This window comes from Panthera onca, chromosome B2, assembly GCF_046562875.1.
Source record: "Panthera onca isolate mPanOnc1 chromosome B2, mPanOnc1 haplotype 2, whole genome shotgun sequence".
Lineage (NCBI taxonomy): Eukaryota > Metazoa > Chordata > Mammalia > Carnivora > Felidae > Panthera > Panthera onca.
Genome location: NC_138343.1, coordinates 54682891 through 54703232, shown reverse-complemented (window position 1 = coordinate 54703232; position 20342 = coordinate 54682891). Strand labels below are relative to the sequence as shown.

At 38.9% G+C, this 20342-nt stretch overlaps 1 protein-coding gene across 2 annotated transcripts in view; it reads right to left on the bottom strand.

The window, feature by feature from the left end:
* Positions 1-9579: 9579 nt before the first annotated feature.
* PRIM2 (DNA primase subunit 2) overlaps positions 9580-20342 on the bottom strand; it is a 349495-nt gene continuing 338732 nt past the window's right edge. For both annotated transcript variants that reach the window (XM_060615833.3, XM_060615834.3), the window contains exons 13-14: positions 20106-20174; positions 9580-10180 (exon numbers count right to left, since the gene is read on the bottom strand). In XM_060615833.3, the coding sequence (XP_060471816.1) occupies positions 9956-10180; positions 20106-20174 (294 nt within the window). In that variant the 3' untranslated portion in view covers positions 9580-9955. The remainder of the gene's footprint in view (positions 10181-20105; positions 20175-20342) is intronic.

The window sequence follows — 20342 nt, the reverse complement described above, 5'->3', positions numbered from 1 at the left end:
CATTCAGTGTTATTATTGAAAGATATGGATTTAGGTTTGTCGTGTTATCTATAGCTTTCATGCTTGTAGTGATGTATCTGTTCCTTTGTGGTCTTTGCAACATTCCACTCACATGGTACCCCTTAGGATTTCTTGTAGGGCTGATTTAGTGATGATGAATTCCTTCAGTTTTTGTTCGTCTGGGAAAACCTTTATCTTTCCCATTCTGAATGACATACAGGTGTGCTGGATCAAGGACTTTTGGCTACATATTTTTCCTATTCAGCACATTAAAAATTGCCTGCCACTCCTTTCTGGCCTGCCTAGTTTCAGTAGATAGGTCTGCTACTGCCCTTATGTGTCTACCATTGTAGGTTAAGGCCCGTTTACCTCTAGTTGCTTTCAGAATTCTCTCTTTATCTTTGTATTTTATCAGTTTCACTATGATGTCATGCAGAAGATGGACTCAAGTTACATCTGAAGGGAGTTCTCTGTGCCACCTGGATTTCAATGTCTGTTTCCTTCCCCAGATTGGGGAAGTTCTCAGCTATGATTTATTCAAGTACACCTTCCACCCCTTTCTCTCTCTTCTTCTTCAGGAACTCCTATGATAATATTATTCCATTTCATTGAATCACATAGTTCTCTAGTATTCCATTTCATTGAATCATTAGTTCTCTCTCCTTGTGGTCCAGAATTTTTTTAACCTTTTTTTTCAGTTTCATCTTTTTCCATAATTTTACCTCCTATTTCACTTATTCTCCCCTCTGCCATTTCAATCCTCGCTGTCACCACCTCTAGTTTATTTTGCATCTCCTTTACAACATTTTTTAATTCATCATGACTATTTTTTAGTTCCTTGATCTCTGTAGCAATATATTCTCTGCTGTTCTCTATGCTTTTTTCAAGCCCAGCGATAAATCTTATGACTATTATTCTAAATTCTTGTTCAGTTATACTGTTTATATGTGTTTTGATCAATTCTTTAGCTGTCATTTCTTCCTGGAATTTCTTTTGAGGAGGATTCTTCTGTTTCATCATTTTGGCTAGTTTTCTGTCTCTCATGTGTTTTGAAAGCTTATTATGTGCCCTGCACCTGCGAGTACTACTATTAACGAGGGGTCATACACTGTCAAGGGCCTGGCCCTTCAGGAGGTGTTTTTTGGAGTGTGTTACTTGCTCTCTGTTGTTGTGACTTTGGTTACTATATCTCCCTACTTATAGTGATGTTTTAGACCCTCCACCAGGTGTGGTTGATTGAAGTAGCCCTGGAAAGGAAAACAAACAAACAAGAAACAAAAAACAAAAACAAACACACACCAAAAAAATCAAAACAAAAAACCAAACACCAGCTACACGTAAACAACAGGGTAGAAGCAGTGCTGATGGAATAGGTCTTATCCCTTACAAAGAGTGAAATGACAGGGGTGAGGAAAAATAAAGTAAAATAAAATTGACCAGACAGAGAAACTATATGGCTTAATCCAGAGAGAAAGAAAGGAAAATAAAGAAGGAGGCGGGGAAAAATAAAATAAAATAAAATTGACCAGATATAGAAACTATACCACTTAATCCAGGAAGAGAGAAAGGAAAATAAAGAAGGAGGTATAGAACATGTATAAAGAGAATAGATTAAATATGTTTGCGTAAACAAACCAACAGCCAGGGTAGCCAAACTAGAGGAAGGAAGAGATAAGAAGGAGAAAAGGAAGGAAGAATTTATTTATTTATTTATTTATTTATTCATTCATTCATTCATTCACTCATTCATTCTGGGGCCCTGGAGGAGGGCTATCTGGTTCGTCAGCGTCAATCCCATTCCTGTAGATACACAGTTGCCAGGCACAGAGGGGCGTAGTTTCATGTAGGCAGGTCCCATTGTGGGCCCACTGTCAGTTCCCTGAAGGGGATGGGGAGAAAAGTGGTGACACCAGTCTCTCCTCCACAGACCCGGTGTCCCAAACCACTCTGTTCAAGCCGTCCTCACTGTGCCGTGGGCGCAAACAAGGTGGTTTGTCCCACTCCACCGACTCCTGTGCCTCCCTGGCACTTGGCTGGGATTTAAACCCCGGTGTCTTAAAGAGTCCTGCTCTATGTGCCCCAGTTCTGGGAAAGAGCTGCCCATACTGCCTCACAGCCACCTCCAGAGTTTTTTTGTTTGTTTGTTTGTTTGATTTTGTTTTTGTTTTTTACTGATTCAATTTCATTGCTGGTAATAAGCCTGTTCATATTTTCTATTTCTTCCTGTTTTCATTTTGGTAGGTTATATGTTTCTAGGAATTTATCCATTTTTTCTAGGTTGTCCAATTTGTTGGCATACAGGATTTTACAATATTCTGTAAAATTGTGTGTAAATCTGTGGTGTTGGTTGTTATTTCTTCTCTTTCTTTACAATTTCATTTATTTGAGTCCTATCTCTCTTTCTCTCTTTTATGGGTCTGGCTAGAGGCTTATCAATTTTTTTGATCTTTTCAAAGAACCAGCTCCTGGTTTCATTGATGTATTCTATTGTTTGTTTGTTTGTTTTGGTTTTTTTGGGTTTTTTTAATTTTAGTTTTTATTATTTTTTTCATCTCTAATCTTTATTATTTCCTTCCTTCTGCTGGTTTTGGATTTTGTCAGTTCTTGTTTTTCTAGCTATTTTCAGTGTAAAGTTACATTGCTTATTTGAGATTATTTTTACTTCTTCAGGTAGGCCTGTATTGCTATAAACTTCCCTCTTAGAATCACTCTTTCTGCTTCCCCCAAATTTTGGATCATTATGTTTCCATTGTCATTTGTTTCTAATTAATGTTTTATTTCTTCTTTGATTTCTTGGTTGACCCATTCATTATTTAGTAACATGTTATTTATCTTCCATGTATTTGTGGACTTTTCAGATTTTTTCTTGTGGCTGATTTCCAGTTTCATAGCATTGTGGTCAGAAAAGATGTATGGTATGGCTTTGATGTTTTTGAATTTGTTGACACTTGTTTTATGGGCTAATAGTTGGTCTATTCTGGATAATGTTTCATCTGCACTTGAAAAGAATGTGTATTTGCTGTGTTAGGAAGGAATGTTCCCACTGTATCTGTTAAGTTCATCTTGTCCAGTGTGTCATTCAGAGCCACTGTTTCCTTTTTTGGATGGAAATAGTTCATTTATTTTGGATGATATGTTCATTGATGTGTGGGGTGTTAAAGTCCTCTACTTTTATTGTATTACTATCAATTAGTTCCTTTATGTTTGTTATTAACTGTTATATATGGGTATTCCCATGTTAGGTGCATAAATATTTACAGTTGCTATATCTTCTTGTTGGATTGTCCCCTGAATGATTATGTAATGTCCTTCATTTTCTTTTGTTACATTCTTTGTTTTAAAGTCAATTTTTTTCTGATATAAGCATTGCTACTCTGGTTTTCTTTTGACATCCATTTGCATAATGAGTGTTTCTCAACCCTTTCACTTTCAATCTGCAAGTGTCTTTCAGTATGAAATAAGTCTCTTGTAGGCAGCATTTACATGGGTCTTTTTTTTTTTTTTTTTTTAACATTTTTTATTTATTTTGGGGACAGAGAGAGACAGAGCATGAACGGGGGAGGGACAGAGAGAGAGGGAGACACAGAATCGGAAACAGGCTCCAGGCTCCGAGCCATCAGCTCAGAGCCTGACGTGGGGCTCGAACTCACGGACCGCGAGATCGTGACCTGGCTGAAGTCGGACGCTTAACCGACTGCGCCACCCAGGCGCCCCAACATGGGTCTTTTTTTAATCCACTCTATCACCCTATGTGTTTTGATAGGAGCATTTAGCCCATTTACATTCAAAGTAATTATTGATAGGTGTGTATGGTCATTTTGTTACTTGTTTAGTGGTTGTTTTGTAGGTTTTTTTAATTCCTTTTCCTCTCTTTCATGGTTTGTTGGCTTTCTTTAGTGATACACTTGAATTCCTTTTACTTTATTCTTTCCAGATCTATTGCTGTTTTTTAATTTGCATCTTCTGCATATAGCGGTCTATATTAAGTTGATGATTGCTTAAGTTTGAACCTATTCTTTTTTTTAATATGAAATTTACTGTCAAATTGGTTTCCATACAACACCAGTGCTCATCACAACAGGGGCCCTCCTCAGTGCCCATCACCTACTTTCCCCTCCCTCCCACCCCCCATCAACCCTCAGTTTATCCTCAGTTTTTAAGAGTCTCTTATGGTTTGCCTCCTCCCCTCTCTGTAACTTTTTTCCCCCTTCCCCTACCCCATGGTCTTCTGTTAAGTTTCTCAGGATCCACACAAGAGTGAAAACATATGGTATCTGTCTTTCTCTGCCTGACTTATTTCACTTAGCATAACACTCTCTAGTTCCATCCACGTTGCTACAAAAGGCCATATTTCCTTCTTTCTCATTGACAAGTAGTATTCCATTGTATATATAAACCACAACTTCTTTATCCATTCATCAGTTGATGGACATTTAGGCTCTTTCCATAATTCGGCTATTGTTGAAAGTGCTGCTATAAACATTGGGGTACAAGTGCCCCTATGCATCAGCACTCCTGTATCCCTTGGGTAGATTCCTAGCAGTGCTATTGCTGGGTCATAGGGTAGATCTATTTTTAATTTTTTGAGGAACCTCCACACTTTCTTCCAGAGTGGCTGCACCAGTTTGCATTCCCATCAACAGTGCAAGAGGGTTCCCATTTCTCCACATCTATAGTTTATAGATCTATAGTCTCCTGATTTGTTCATTTTAGCCACTCTGACTGGCGTGAGGTGATATCTGAGTGTGGTTTTGATTTGTATTTCCCTGATGAGGAGCGATGTTGAGCATCTTTTCATGTGCCTGTTGGCCATCTGGATGTCTTCTTTAGAGACGTGTCTATTCATGTTTTCTGCCCATTTCTTCACTGGATTATTTGTTTTTTGGGTGTGGAGTTGGGTGAGTTCTTTATAGATTTTGGATACTAGCCCTTTGTCTGATATGTCATTTGTAAATATCTTTTCCCATTCCATCGTTGCCTTTTATTTTTGTTGATTGTTTCCTTTGCAGCGCAGAAGCTTTTCATCTTCATGAAGTCCCAATAGTTCATTTCTGCTTTTAATTCCCTTACCTTTGGAGATGTGTCAACTAAGAAATTGCTGTGGCTGAGGCCAGAGAGGTTTTTTCCTGCTTTCTCCTCTAGGGTTTTGATGGTTGCCTGTCTCACATTCAGGTCCTTCATCCATGTTGAATTTATTTTTGTGAATGGTGTAAGAAAGTGGTCTAGTTTCATTCTTCTGCATGTTGCTGTCCAGTTCTCCCAGCACCATTTGTTAAAGAGACTGTCTTTTTTTCCATTGGATATTCTTTCTTGCTTTGTCAAAGATTAGTTGGCCATACTTTTGTGGGTCCAATCCTGGAGTCTCTATTCTATTCCTTTGGTCTATGTGTCTGTTTTTGTGCCAATACCATGCTGTCTTGATGATTACAGCTTTGTAGTAGAGGCTATCTCTCCTTCTGTTCAGAATGATAGCTTTATTGGATAGAGTATTCTTGGCTGCAGGTTTTTCCTTTTCAACACTTTGAATATATCATATCACTCCCTTCCAGCCTGCAGTTTCTGCTGAAAATCTGATAGCCTTATGGGGTTTCCCTTGTATGTAACTGTCTTCTTTTCTCTTGCTGATTTAAAATTTTTTATCACTACTTTTGCCATTTTGAATATTATATGTCTTGGCACAGACCCTTTGGGTTGATTTTGGCAGGGAGAATCTCTGTCTCTCCTGGATGTTGATATCTGTTTCTTTCAACAGATTTGGGAAGTTTTCAGCTATTATTTCTTCAAATGAATTTTCTGCCCTTGTATCTCTCCTTCTCATGGGATCCTTTTAATGCAAATATTAATACGAAGCTACTGAGTTCCCTAAGTCTATTCTCATCTTGCATAATTCTTTTTTCTTTCATTTGCTCAGCTTGATCACTTTCCATTACTCTGTCTCCCAGGTCATTAATTTGTTCCTCTGCTTTCTCTAGCCTGCTACCCCTTAACGTTTCTTATAAGGTCAGTTTAGTGGTGATGAAACTCCTTAATTTTTGTTTGGGAAACACTTTATCTCTCCTTTAAGTCTGAATAATAACCTTGTCAAGTACAGTATTCTTATAGGTAATTTTTTTCCTCTTAGCTGATTTAATAAATCCTGCCATTCCTCTCTGACCTACAAAGATTCTGCTGAAACATCAGCTGATATACTTGTGGGGTTTCCCTTATACGTAACTAGTTTCTTCTCTCTTGTTGCTTTTAAAATGTTCTCTTTATGTTTAAACTTTGACATTTTAATTATTATGTGTTGTGGTGAAGACCTCCTGGGATTCATCTTATTTGGAACTTTTTGTTCCTTCCTGGATGTTTCTTTCCTTCCTCAGGTTAGTAAAGTTTTCAGCAATTTTTTTTTCAAGTAAGTTTTCACTTTTCTTCATCTCTTCTCCTTATGGGACCACTATACTGTGAATATCTATTCACTTGGTATTGAAGAGATTCCTTAACCTATCCTCATTTTTTAATAAATTCTTTTTTCTTTTTACTGTCAGCTAAGCACTTTCCAGTACACTATCTTCCAGATCATGAAGCCCTTCTGCATCTGGTATTGATTCCTTCTAGTATATTTTTCATTTCATTTATTGTATTCTTCAACTCCAATTGGTTCTTTTTTATATTTTCCATATCTTTGTTCTGTTTTTTTTTTTTTTATGTTCATTTATTTTTTTTTAATTTTTTTTTTTTAACGTTTATTTTTGAGACAGAGACAGAGCATGAACAGGGGAGGGGCAGAGAGAGAGGGAGACACAGAATCGGAAGCAGGCTCCAGGCTCTGAGCCATCAGCCCAGAGCCCGACGCGGGGCTCGAACTCACGGACCGCGAGATCGTGACCTGAGCCGAAGTCTGATGCTTAACCGACTGAGCCACCCAGGCGCCCCCTTTTTTTTTTTTAATTTTTTTTTAACGTTTATTTATTTTTGAGACAGAGAATGTTCATTTTTAAGAGAGAGAGCACGAATGGAGAAGGGGCAGAGAGGGAGACAGAGGATCCAAAGCAGATTCTGCACTGACAGCAGAGAGCCCAATGCAGGGTTCGAACCCATGAACTGTGAGATCATAACCTGAGCCGAGTAGGGTGCTTAACTTGCTGAGCCACCCAGGTGCCCCCTCACTTAGTTTTTCCACTCTTTTCTCCAGTCTAGTGAGCATATTTGTGATCATTAAACTCTTTATCAGGCATATTTACCTGTTTCATTTAGCTCTTTTTTTTTTTGAGGGTTTGTCTTATTCTTTTTAGGGGGGAGTTTGGCTTTTTGTGTTTCTGTGAATTGGAACAGCTACTTCTCCAAAACTTGAAGGAGTGATCTTGTGTGTGGTCATCCCATGTCTTTGCTGTGTGCCTGGTGACATTGGCTGGCTGGCTGGAGCTGCGGCTGGCTTGGGCTGGGGGTCTGAAGCACTTTGTGCTGGCCTATCTTGGCCAGCTGAAACTGGCTGAAACTGAGATGGGCATGGGCAGTTCTGGACTCTCCTCATAGGGCACCCTGGTATGGTGGCTGAAGCTGAAGTGGGTGCAAAGCAGGATGGGTCCTGGGCCACTCTGTGCTGGGAGCACTCTGGGAGCTGAAGTGAGTGCAAGCCAGTGTATTGGGTGTACTCAGCACAGGGGGTGCCCTGTTGGGGTAACTAAAGCCAAGGCCGGTGTGCTCTGGGGTGTTCTGAGACACTTCATACAGTAGATGCCCTGGTAGGGTGACCAGTACAGAGGCAGGTGGGGGACTGGGGGTTCCGGAGCAGTCTGCACAGGGGATGCTCTGGTGTGGAGGCTAGAGCTGAGAGGCAGGCTATGGACTAGGGGTTTCCAGGATGCTCTATGCAGGGGGTTATCTGGCTGGGTGGTTAGAGATGAGCAGGCATGAGCCAGGAGGTCCCACAGTGCTCTGCTCTAGGGGTGCTCTAGCAAGCTGTCTGTAACCAAAGTGCTGTGGCCCTGGAGTATTCTGGTATGCTTTGCACCTGTGTCACTTGGGTGCCAACCAGAGGCATCCGTGTGCACCATTCTGTGGCCTCCTGGGTTGGCATAGGCTAAGAGTCTAGGGGCTCACTGAGACAGCAAGCTGGCTGTGGCATCCAGAACTCTGCTACCGTCCTCAGTATCAAGGGGTAGGGAGCATAAACCATGCTGCTTAACATCCCATCTGGCCTGGATAGAGTCCTACCAACTCCCTGTTTGGTGGAGTTGTAGGGCTGGATCTTTTATATACTAGTTGCTCTTTTAAACTGGCTTTTTCTTGTGTTCTACTCCTTCAGTACTCTCTCTCCCTACTGCACTTTGCATCAGGGATGGGGTTCCCTTGTTACCGTGTCTCTCTCTTGTCATTCTCTATGTGGCCTATCTTTTGTTGTACATAAGCTGTCCAATTGGCCCTTAGTTCTTCAGGAGGAATTGCTCTATAAATAGGTGTTGATTTGGTGTGTCCACAGAGGATATGACTTCAGGGTCTTCCTACCTATCTTAGGCCAGAACTCACTTTGGTATTCTTTTACCAAAAGGTAAATTGCTTATCTCCATTTTGTTTAGTTCTTTCCCTGATTTTGTCATGTTCTTTCTTTTGGACAGTATCCCTCTGTTTGACTTTCTCTGTTGCTATGAATTAGGTGAAATAACTACCTGAGTGTTGAAGGAGTGGCCCTGGGTAGTGGCATGGACTGTGTGTTCGGTGGCTCTGGTTGGCTGGCTAGAGCTGGAGGGCTTGCGGGCCGGAGGTCCTGACGCACTTGGTGCCAGGGCTGCATTGGCCTGGACAGCTGGAGCTGGAATGGATCCTGGGGTGCTTGCCTTGATGCCACGCTAGCAGAACAGCTAGAATAGGGCAGGCATGGGCTGGGGCTTTCTCTACACCGGGGCGGCCGTGGTGAGATGGCTGGAGTGGAAGCCAGTGCCGGCTAGGGGTGTCCTGCCATGCTTAGCACCTGGGCCACCTTGGCAAGATGGTTAACATATAATGGGCACAGCCCAGGGATGTCCTGGTGTGTACCACACTGGGGCAGTTTGGTAAGACAGCTGGAGCTGGTGTGTGCTAAAGGCCCAAGGCTCACTGAGGCAGCAGATTGACTAGAGTGTCAGGATGCTGCTCCTGTCTATACTGCCAAGGTGGAGGGGGAACATAAATAATGATGGTCACCAGTGCCTTCAATCCTGGAGAAAATTTCCAGCAGTTCTCTACTGCTTGGCAGATGCTCTAGGTTTAATAGTGCATTGCCTTCACTTATATACAGTCTAGTTGCTCTTTATGTTACTGTTTTACAGCTGTGCCCTAGGTTAGGCGAATCTGCATCCAAGCCCTTCAGTACCATCCCTCCCTACTGCAGCTTGTAGCACTGGGAGTAGGATTCCCATTACTGTGTATCCAGCTCTCCTACCCTTCTTTGTGTGGCCCCTCTCTATCCTTTGTTGTGCAGAAGCTATTCATCAGCCTTTAGTTCTTCAGAAAGAACTGCTGTAGGTGTAGGTTGGGTGTGTCCCGTGTAGAATTCAGGATTTTCCCATGGCACCGTCTTGGATCCCTCCTCATAATATGACTCCTTCAACTACACACATTAATACACATTTTTGCATTTATTGACAAAAATGGTCCAGAAAAGGATTAAGTAAAAATTACAGTGGTAAGGGTTAATAGTTGTTCTTAGTTCTACTGTCTCTAGGAAACTGTAAGCAGTCTAGAAAGCTGTTATGTCTCCTAAAACAGGACTTAGATCACACCACTCAAGTGTTAGATTTCAAGAGAAATTCTTCCTTTTTTCCCTTTTGTCAAAGCAAAATAGAATGGAGGTCTTTGTTTTTACCCGTAAGCCTGCTTTCCAGAGGATGAACTGGGGTGGGGTGGAGGGAGTAGACAAAGAGGTTAAAAAAGAAACAGGCAAAATCTTGAAAGAAATGAAGCTAGAGAGGAAAAAGGGTTCTTAAGCGTTTAAGAATCATTCATTGAAGTAATCCTCTAGTCCTTCCATATCCACTTCCAGAGAGGAATTCAGAGAGGCCAGAGCAGATGATGCATCCTTGTTTTTCTGGACACTTGGTTTGGGTTGAGGAGCTTCTGGTTGGATGGACTCCTTTCTGATGTCTTTACTACCAGTTAGAATCCGTTGGCTCTCAAAAAAGAACTGGTTAGGATGGTTCAAAGAAAAGCCACAATCATCCACCTGTGTAAGAAAGCAAATGTATGTATTAACACAAAGCAAAGGTATAAATAGAGGGACTTCATAAACCAGTCTAGACCTTGTTCAAAAACTATTTAATGCCCAGAACATGGATCTTAGTAGTTCTCGGTCATAATACTCAATCCAGTACTTACATGATTTCATTCAGAGGGTGCTTCAACTACTACCTAAACATTAATGGCTTCTTGCATTTGTATTTCCAACCCAAACCTCTGCTCTTAGTTCCCGTTCCCTATCCAACTCTACTTCCAGATCTACCTCTTAACATCTCAGATGGCTAAGCAAAGTGGCTGCCATATTGTCTGTCAATAAATATTTTGTTGTTTAAAAAAAAAAAAGAAGAAGAAGGGTATAATCTTTAAACATTCCAGAATTGGGGCACCTGGATGGCTCAGTTGGTTAAGCATCTGCCTTCGGCTCAGGTCATGATCTCGTGGTTTGTGAGTTTGAGCCCCACATCAGGCTCTGTGCTGACAGCTCAGAGCCTGGATTCTGCTTCTGATTCTGTGTCTCCCTCTCTCTCTGCCCCTCCCCTGCTTGCACTCTGTTTCTCAAAAATAAACAAAACATTAAAAAATAAACATTCCAGGACCATAGGGAGTGGACATAAACAGACACTGTTTTGATATTGGTCCCTGATACCACTCATGTTTTAGAGTATATTTATAAATCTGGCCTATGTAATCCCACTTAGTATCATAAACACTGAAAAAGCAACCTAATGTAATTTCTTCATTCCAATCTTGAGTTTTCCCTGCTCTTACTTTTTATATAAAATATTTTTCTTTTGGTAATTTTCAGTGGGACTTAACATAAAACTATGAACCTGCTCATGTTTGCATTATTTCTTTTCACAAATACTATCACTAAACTTTAAATTAAATCTTGAATATCATTTCCAATTACCCATTACCCTGTGCCTTTACTATTCAATGATGCTTTATAAGGTGTTCAGATGATATTTGAACATTTAGCAAATACTTTTTTTAACTTTGATTCTAGAAACTTTGATTCTAAAATTTATTAATAAAGAAAACTATATTCCTTAATATTAGCAAGCACTTATTTAATGACTACTGTGTGCCAGACATTATTCTAAGTGGCATAAAACACACATATATACTCATTCACAAACATGCATATATTTAGTTAACTTCCATTAAGAGCCCTGTGAAGGTAAATTATCAGTATTTCCCACTTTAGAGAGAGGTTAAATAACTTACCCAAGATCACGCACTGGCAGGGCTGGAGATGGGATATGAATTAGCACAGTCCATGCTCATAACCAGTATGTTCTGCTGTCATGTCCTTGTGCCAAGGTCAATGATTTTATGATGTATTCATTTCTTAAGTTGTATAAACCTTTACTAACTCTTGGGCTGTGACCTAAGAGCAAGATAGCTCCTAAAGTGTAAACCTTTTACATGAGTCACTTTCTACACACTCAACCAGTGGGTCAGATTGAATTGATCACGTGTCGAATCTCTGCCCTCCCTGCCTTCTGCAGTGGAAGCTGACAACCAAAGGATACCATTTTACTGCAGTTATTTGTTGTTTTTTTTTTTTTTTTGTTAGGGGGTATTTTCATTTCATTTTTTTTTTTTTTTTTTTACAAACTGAGAAGCCATTACACTTTTTTGTTCATTTGTCTTATATTAACCTTTTTATGTCTCTCTTTGTACTGAAGTGACTTGTATATATATAGTAGGTATCTAAATATTTGGTGAGTTGAGCCCAGAACCAACAGTGTATACCAGTCATATGTGCCACGTTATGAGCTGGTAGTTTTTCACACAAGAATGCATTTGACTAAGTCTAAAGAAATTTCCAGACTAGTGAAGTCAGTCATATACTTAACACTCTTTTATTCTTGATAGAGGTTTTTAAGGGTCACAGATAAAGGCTTATTATCTCCATATTAGAGACACATTCTGGCTGGGGAGATCAAGGAAGGCTTTGTGAGAGAAGTGCTATATGAGTTGAATTTGGGAAGATGGAGAGAGTGAAAAGCTGGGATAATGAGGTCAAGGTTAATACAAACAGCAGAGCCACATGAGCAAGGTAAGAAGCAATGTCCCTGGAAAGCAAGTAGATCAGATGGCCTGATGTAAAAGGCATATAAAAGGGAATAATAGGAAATGAAGTTGGAAAGACAGACTGGGGCCCGACCTCAGAGAGCCTTGAAAACCAGGGTAAGTAGTCTAGACCTAATTTTGCAGGCATCAGGGAGTCACTAAAAATCCTTGAGAGGGGAGGTGATGTGATTAAAGCAATGCATAATCGTATGGTGGATTAAAATGGATTAGCAGGGGGTTAAAAGAATTGCTGTCATGGTTCAGATGGTTCAGAATTAACCCTTTTAACAGGTGAACCAATAAACAGAAACAAGGTGTTTTTTGGTAATACTTGAATACCCCAGGATTCTCTGATTCTCTTTAGTCAGTTGTTGATATATGTTGGGCCAATAATTTTATAGTAAAGTCAGTGTATAGTAGATTGATAGCATTTAGACTAATTCATTTTAAGAGTTATTACTCAGGTCACTAGAACAAATTTTTATCTGCTACCTTGCTGCTTAATTTTAAAATGTTTCCTGAATGTTTTATGATAAATCTATAATTTTTATTAACAATGGAGTCATTTGTGAACTTCATTATATTCGATTTTTCATGCAATTCATTAAAAAGTAGGAGATCCAATATAAAGTTTGCATTTTACCAAGTGTTTCACGAAAAGTTTATTATGTAACATATCAATCAGAAGGCTTTACATTTTATAGAGAACATTAGAGATTGGAAAGACCTTGAAGATCCTTTCAATTGAACCTTCTACATGTAAAACTAGGAACATGAAGCCTAAAGAGATTACCTAGTTTATGCAAAATCATTGAACAAGTAACTGGTTTTGTCTGAATTATAATTAAGGCCTTTGACCAGATCACTTAGTTGCTATCAAATCTGTTTTAAGAGGTTTTATGCAAAGTCAAATAAACTTACAATCATAACATAATATTTAAAAAATTTTTAAAGATGTTTATTTGTTTTTGAGAGAGAGAGATGGTGTGAGCAGGAGAGGGGCAGAGAGAGAGGGAGACACAGAATCTGAAGCAGGCTCCAAGCTGTCAGCACAGAGCCTGACACAGGGCTTGAACTCATGAACTGTGAGTTCATAACCTGAGCCAGAGTTGGATGCTCAACTGAGCCACCCAGGCGCCCCAAGATTATAAAGATTATAAAAAACATAGTGGTATTATTTCATGTAAAAAAACAGAATCTACTGCTTTGGCTATAATTACATTGGAGATTTTCTACACCTAAAGTTTCAACGCGTTAAAATTCTCAATACATCTATCATCACGGAGAGGACTCTTAGGATTAAAATAAATTAAACTTCAATTTGGACAAAATGAAATCTTTATAAGCCTCAGTTTCCTCATCAGTGAGGTAGAGATATTAATATGGTTGCTATGGGGAAAACCAAGAAAACAGGAGTGTAGAAAGAAAGTTGTTGGTTCTATGCTATCTACTGGCTTTGCAAAGACTCAAGAAAAGCAAGTCACTTAAAAAAGAAACAAGTTGAGGGGATCCTGGGTGGCTCAGTCAGTGGAGACTCAGACTTCGGCTCAGGTGATGATCTCATAGCTCCCTCTTCTACTTGAAAGAAACCTGAACTGGAAATTATTGATGGCATATTATAGGTGTAGTTAATTAAAAAAAAAAAAAAAAGTTGAATTCCAGGGTAACTGGGTGGCTCAGTTGGTTAAGCATCTGACTCTCTTGATTTCAGCTCAGATTATGATCTTACAGTTTGTGAGATCAAGTCCAGTGTGGAGTTCTGCACTGACAGCGTGGAGCCTGCCTGGGATTCTCTCTCCCCACTTCTCTCTGCCTCTCCCTTGCTCTCTCTCTCTCTCTCAAAATAAACTTAAAAAAAAAAAAAAAATTGAATTCCAATCTCAAAACTATACTCAAATGAGACCTTGCCCGTACATTGAAAGATGAATAAAAGACCTTTAAATGTTTTTAACTTTAAAATATATTGTTTAAAAAATGCACATATTTTTTATTCCACTTTAATTTTCTTATTAACCAACTAAAACAGTGACAAGGGTCTTGAATCAAGGGCATGTACCATGTTACTATGTGACATTTGGGTTTTCAACTGTCTCTCTTAGGTTTGGGATTGCATTTTTGTAACTCATTTTGCTAATAAGTTCATTTTACTGAACTTATGGTCTAATTCAGTTGCTTGATAGCATGATGAAATTATGAAGTTTCCTTCTGTATGGTGGATTGTACTTTTTTCTAAAATAGATTGTCTTTTAAATGTTTTTTCTTTCAGTTTTATTTCTGGCTAAAGGAAGCGTAATGGCTGCCATACAGTTTCCTTTCAGCTTGTCCAGAAAAATTAACTTTGGTTTATGCCCCACCCTCCCCATGAAAACAGATTTTACTTCAAAATGAATTTAGAATAGAGAAAGCAAATTATCCCCATAGAAACCCCCAATTTTAATTTATTTCTGCTTAAAGGTCAGCAGCTATTTCCTTTACTCCTTATTTTTAAAAAAGTAGGAACATTCTAGATTTGGAAACTGTGAGAATTTTTGTTTCTTTCCTTGCCGTTTTTCTTAATTGGCTGCTATTGGTGATGTTTTCCTTTTGGTGGGTCATTTTTTATGTTTTGTACATTGTGTTCACTAGTGAGAAAGGGAAATTCTGTGATGCATTTTCATTCTGCCATATTAGCTTAGTAGTCTCAAAGTAGTGTAAGGGATATGAAATAAGATCAGTGTAGTTGGCATCCAGGAAGAAGGAAATGGGTTGGACGCCTTTTTAGGCTACATTATAAATTTTGGATTTCATCTTCAGAGCAATTGGGAAGCCCTTTAAGGTTTTTTTTTTAAAGCATAATCATGGTCCTCTATTTTAAAGATCATCCCAACAGCTGTGTGGAGGGTAAAGACCTGGAATGGTGCATGTGTTGTAGACAGTGGGAAATGAGTTAGGAAGCTACTACCATGATCCAAGCGAGAGACAAGATGATGGCTTCTAGCCCAGTACTCTAATTGATATCCATAATAATGACCCTGAATTATTATAAAAGAGCTTAATTCTATTTGGTATATCCTGTTCAAGATTGCAGGCAAATGTGATAGAATTTAATAAGATTTCTGCAAAGATTTATATGGTGGGAAAAAAATGCTCGGCTATTTGGAAAATAAGTATCAAGAATGACTCAGTTTGCTAAAGAAATGATTTTCAATTACAGTTCGGAGATTAATCCACACAAGGCCGAGTGTTTTCATTTACACACGGAGCATACCAAAAGCAAAAAACAGACCACAGTATAAAACATTGCTCCCTAAAAAACACTGAGGAAAACAGATTTCAACATCTACTAACAGAATCTCTCTCAAACATTTGCTTGGAATCAACATGTTCTGCACACGATGACCTTCACACAAACATAGGTCTCATATTTCTGCCACAGCAAATGTAGATTTTGAAGGAATGGAAGCAATATTGTTTTACCTATGGGATGTTTGGGTTTTAATCAAGAGATTTTGCAATGACAGCTTATAATGAGGCAGCTGGTAATACCAAAAAAGCCATATGGAACTATCATAGTGCGGCTGTAAATGGTATCAATTAACTGGTTCATTTTCAAAACTTTCGTTAAAATGAGTTTGATCGCAAAATCCTCAGGAAAATAAATGTAGCTTTAAAAATTTTTGTTAAGTGGGGAGGCAGGCAGGATGGCAGAAAACTGACAATAAAAATGGATTCTAGTTTTAATTTAATGAGAAAAAATAATAGATATTCACAACTAAAAATCTATAATGAGACATCTAGCGAATTCAAACAGCCTGTTTATTCCATTGATTTTTATGTGGCTTAAGTTATATGTGGGAGGATTTAGACATACATCTTTTCAATATCTTCACTAATCTAAGGCAAGTTTTTAAATTGCCCATAGCAGTAATATTCCTGTAAGAAAAGAATACTCAGTAGATACTACAAAAGCAGATCTGGGACTAGAAAATTTCTTCTTATTTTTTGTGATTATGTCACTAACTCAGTGTTTAAATCTAATTTTCACATCTTATTTTAAAAAAAGGAAAGAAGTTGAATGACAGACCTTAATTTGTGGAAGTTCTGAGGCGTCTTATTAAAGAGAATCCACAAATAATTAAGAACTCTCAAGCTGAGTAGGCAAATTAAGGAATATGGTCTCTAAGAAAAAGGTTAATTCAAAACTGGTGTGGAAAATATCAAACAAATGTGGGTTACCAGGTGAGATTCCTAGACTGCTAAAACTAATGAGAATTTGTGCTTGTTTCTATTTAAGTGAGGTTTATTTTGTCTTTTAAATTTTGTGAAAACAAAGTCTTTATGGTGGTAAATAACAGTAATATTTTCAACAGTTAGGTGTAATAGAAAGAAGGGGAAGACCCACAGCAGACAGTGGTGGGGATGGTTCTGGCTCCGGATCTCCTATTTACAAATTATGGTACCTTGGGCAAGTCATGTAGAATTGTTGGTTTTCAGGTTTTTTTTTTTCTTAACATAAACTATGATAGTTGGATCATAAATGTAGACAAGAAAATGCTAGTGACCCTCACAGTCATTATTACAGGTACAGTATCAGATTCTATAGAAGCACACAGTCATGGTCAGGCTCATAAGCTTTAATGACTTACTTAGTCCATCTCTTATAAGCAGTAGGACCTTACACAGGTTGCTCACCTTCTCTAAACTTTATTCATAAACGGGAATAAAAATAGTACCTCACTGTAGTACTGTAGTGTGCATCAAAAGAGCTAATATGGTCAAAGTACTTAGTGCTGTATTGGGCATGTGTTAAGGGTTCTACAGATGCCGGTTACAGTACTGTATTCATTATTGGTAATATTATAGGATATACTTTTCCTATGAAATATTTTATACTATAAGAGATTCTGTTATTATATAACCAAAATATAAAAAATATTCCATAAAAACTAAATAGGAAAAATAAAAATGATTATAAAAAGCATAGCATGGTAGCTGATGATGAATTCAGTGAATGCAACATCTTTTGGGGGAGGGTCACGGATGAATCCCTTTGAAACCTGATAAACAACAGACTCCGAAAAAATGCACATATACATTCGCAGAAAAAAATGTCTCAGGAAGTTGGATGTCTGTCCTAGGTTAGGGAGCCATGATCAAGACCAGCAGTTGCAAACAGGGGGTCAGTGACCTGCATTTCACCTGCAGATGTGTTCTACTGACTTGTATACAGTCTTCAAACTTGTCAATGTGAATGCCCCTAACAGGATGTGAATTCATCAGCACACCATGGTGCCTCCCATACTCTCTGGTGTTAATTTCAGCCACCTTCACAGTTTTTTTTTTTTTAAAGTGAGAGAGAGAGAGAGAGAGCATCTTAAGCAGACTCTATACCCAGCACAGAGCCTGATGAAGGGCCTGATCTTACAACGCTGAGGTCATGACCTGAGCTGAAATCAAGAGTCAGACACTTAAATGACTGAGTCACCCCGATACCTCTACCTTCACTTTTTTGGGTTATTTGCCTAACCTCTGTAGGCCTCTGAGTTGTGACCCTTGCTTTACACATTTCAGAACCTACTAGTAGGTCTTCTTATATAGGCATATTTTGTTTTATTGCATTTCCCAGATATTGTGTTTTCTACAAATTGAAGATTTGTGGCAACCCTGCAGTTGAGGGAGTCTATCGGCATTTTTCCAGCAGTACTTGCTCACTGTATGTCTCTGTCACATTTTGGTAATTCTCACAGTATTTCAAACTTCGTTATTTTTGTTATGGTGATTAATCGTGTTGTGGCATCAGAAACCATGCCCATGTAAGATGCCAAACTTAAACTGATAAATGTTGTATGTGTTCTGACTCCTCCACTGACTGGCCATTCTCCTGTCTCTCTTTCCTCCAGCCTGCCTATTCCCTGAGACACAGCAATACTGAAATTAAGCCAATTAAGAACCCTACAATGGCCTCTCAGTATTCAAGTGAAAGGAAGAGCCACAAATCTCTTACTTTAAATCAAAAGCCAGAAATGATTAAGCTTATTGAGGAAGGCATGTTGAAAGCTGAAATGGGCCAAAAGCTAGGCTTCTTGTGCCAGTTAGCCAAGTTGTGAATGCAAAGGAAAAGTTCTTGTAGGAAATTAAAAGTACTACCCCAGTGATCACACAAATGATAAGACAGCAAAACAGCCCTATTGCTGATATGGAGGAAGTTTTCGTGGTTTGGACAGAAGACACACCAGCCACAAGATTCCCTTAAGCCAAAGCTAATCCAGAGCCAGGCCCTAACTCTCTTCAATTTCATGAAGGCTGAGAGAAGTGAGGAAGCTATAGAGGAAAAGTGTGAAGCTAGCAGAGGTCGGTTGGTTCATGAAGTTTAAGGAAAGCAGCAGTCTCTGTAACCTCAAAATGCAAGGTGAAGCAGCCAAGTGTTAATACAGAACCTGCTGCAGGTTATCCAGAAGATCTAGATAAGGTAACAAATGAAGGAACTACACTAAACCAACAGATTTTCAACGTAGACAAAAGAATCTTCTTATGGATGAGCACAGAAAGTGGTTTCATGATATGGAATGTACTCCTGGTGAAGATGTTGGGAAGATTGTTGAAATGACAACAAAAGATTTAGAACATGACATAAATTTAGTTGAGGAAGCAGCAGCAGGGTTTGAGAGGACAAACTCCAATTTTGAAAGATGTTCTACTGTGGGCAAAATGCTACCAAACAGCATCGCATGCTATAGAGAAATCATCCATGAAAGGAAGTTAAGTTGATACGGCAAACTTCTCTGTTGTCTTATTTTTAAAACCAACCACAGCCACCCCAGCCTTCAGCAACTACCACCCTGAACAGTCAGCAGCCATCAACATGGAGGGAGGAACCTCCACCAGTAAAAAGTTATAACTTGTTGAAAGCTCAGATCGTGGTTACTATTTTTTAGCCATAAAGTATTTTTTAATTAAGGTATGCAAAAATACCTATTAATACCTGTCATAATGCTACTACACACTTAACAGACTACAGTATAATGGAAACATAACTGGTATCTATACTGGGAAACCAAAAAATGCATTCAGCTCACTTTATCATGATGGTCCGGAGCCGAACCCGTAATATCTCCAACGTATGACTGTACTATAGAAGCATGGCAAAAGAGGCTAACAAGATAAAAACCAAACACATTTCCTTGAGTCCCTTGCAGTCAGGGGTCTTACATGTAACTAAAGTTCAGCCATGCAGTTAAATATGAGATATGGGAAATAAGAGGAACATGAGGTGGCAGCCAGAAGTAAAACAGATTTTCTACAGGGAAGATGGCAAAAGCCTCTGGTTTTCCTAGGCACCTAGGGCAACTGTTCTACAGCTACTCCAAGATTTGGCTACCTAAGGCCGTTGGTCAAATCCAGCCCACTATCTGTTTTGGTAAATAAAGTTCTACGAGAACACAGTGATGCTCATTCCTTTATATATGATCTATGGCTGCTCTGGACTATAAAAGCAGAGATGAGCAGTTTGACAGAGACCATATGGACAATACGGCCTAAAATTTTTACAATCTGGCACTTTCCTAAAAAAGTTTACTGGCCCTCGGTCTCATCCCTAGACGTGAAATGGTGGGTGGCAGCTATAGTAGAATAAGGTTTTCTCATTGTGTAGCTTCTCCTTGTTACAGTATTTCTGGGTCTGTAGATTCTAGATTAATTCTCTGGCCCCTCTATCAATTTTATAAGTTACCTAATACCATGTGATAAATCCCTTTCTGGTGAAAATAGCTGGAGCTGCAACTAAAAACCCTGAATGAAACACAGAATAACAACAAAACAAAGGATTAGGCCATAAAGTTTAAAAATGTACTTACATTATGTGTCATCTCGAAGTACTTCTGACAGGCTACTTGGTAATGTGTCCCTTTTACTAAATCCAAAATCTAAAATGAATGGGAAAAGGAGAAAGCAAAATTAGAAACTAAGTCTCTCTAAACCACTGTAGCTCATGGTTGTTGGCCTTTTCATAATCTTTATTCCAGACAGGAAATGCATTAAATCATGTAGCATGTTGTACTTCTGCAGCCTGGGCACCGTGATAATTTTGACAT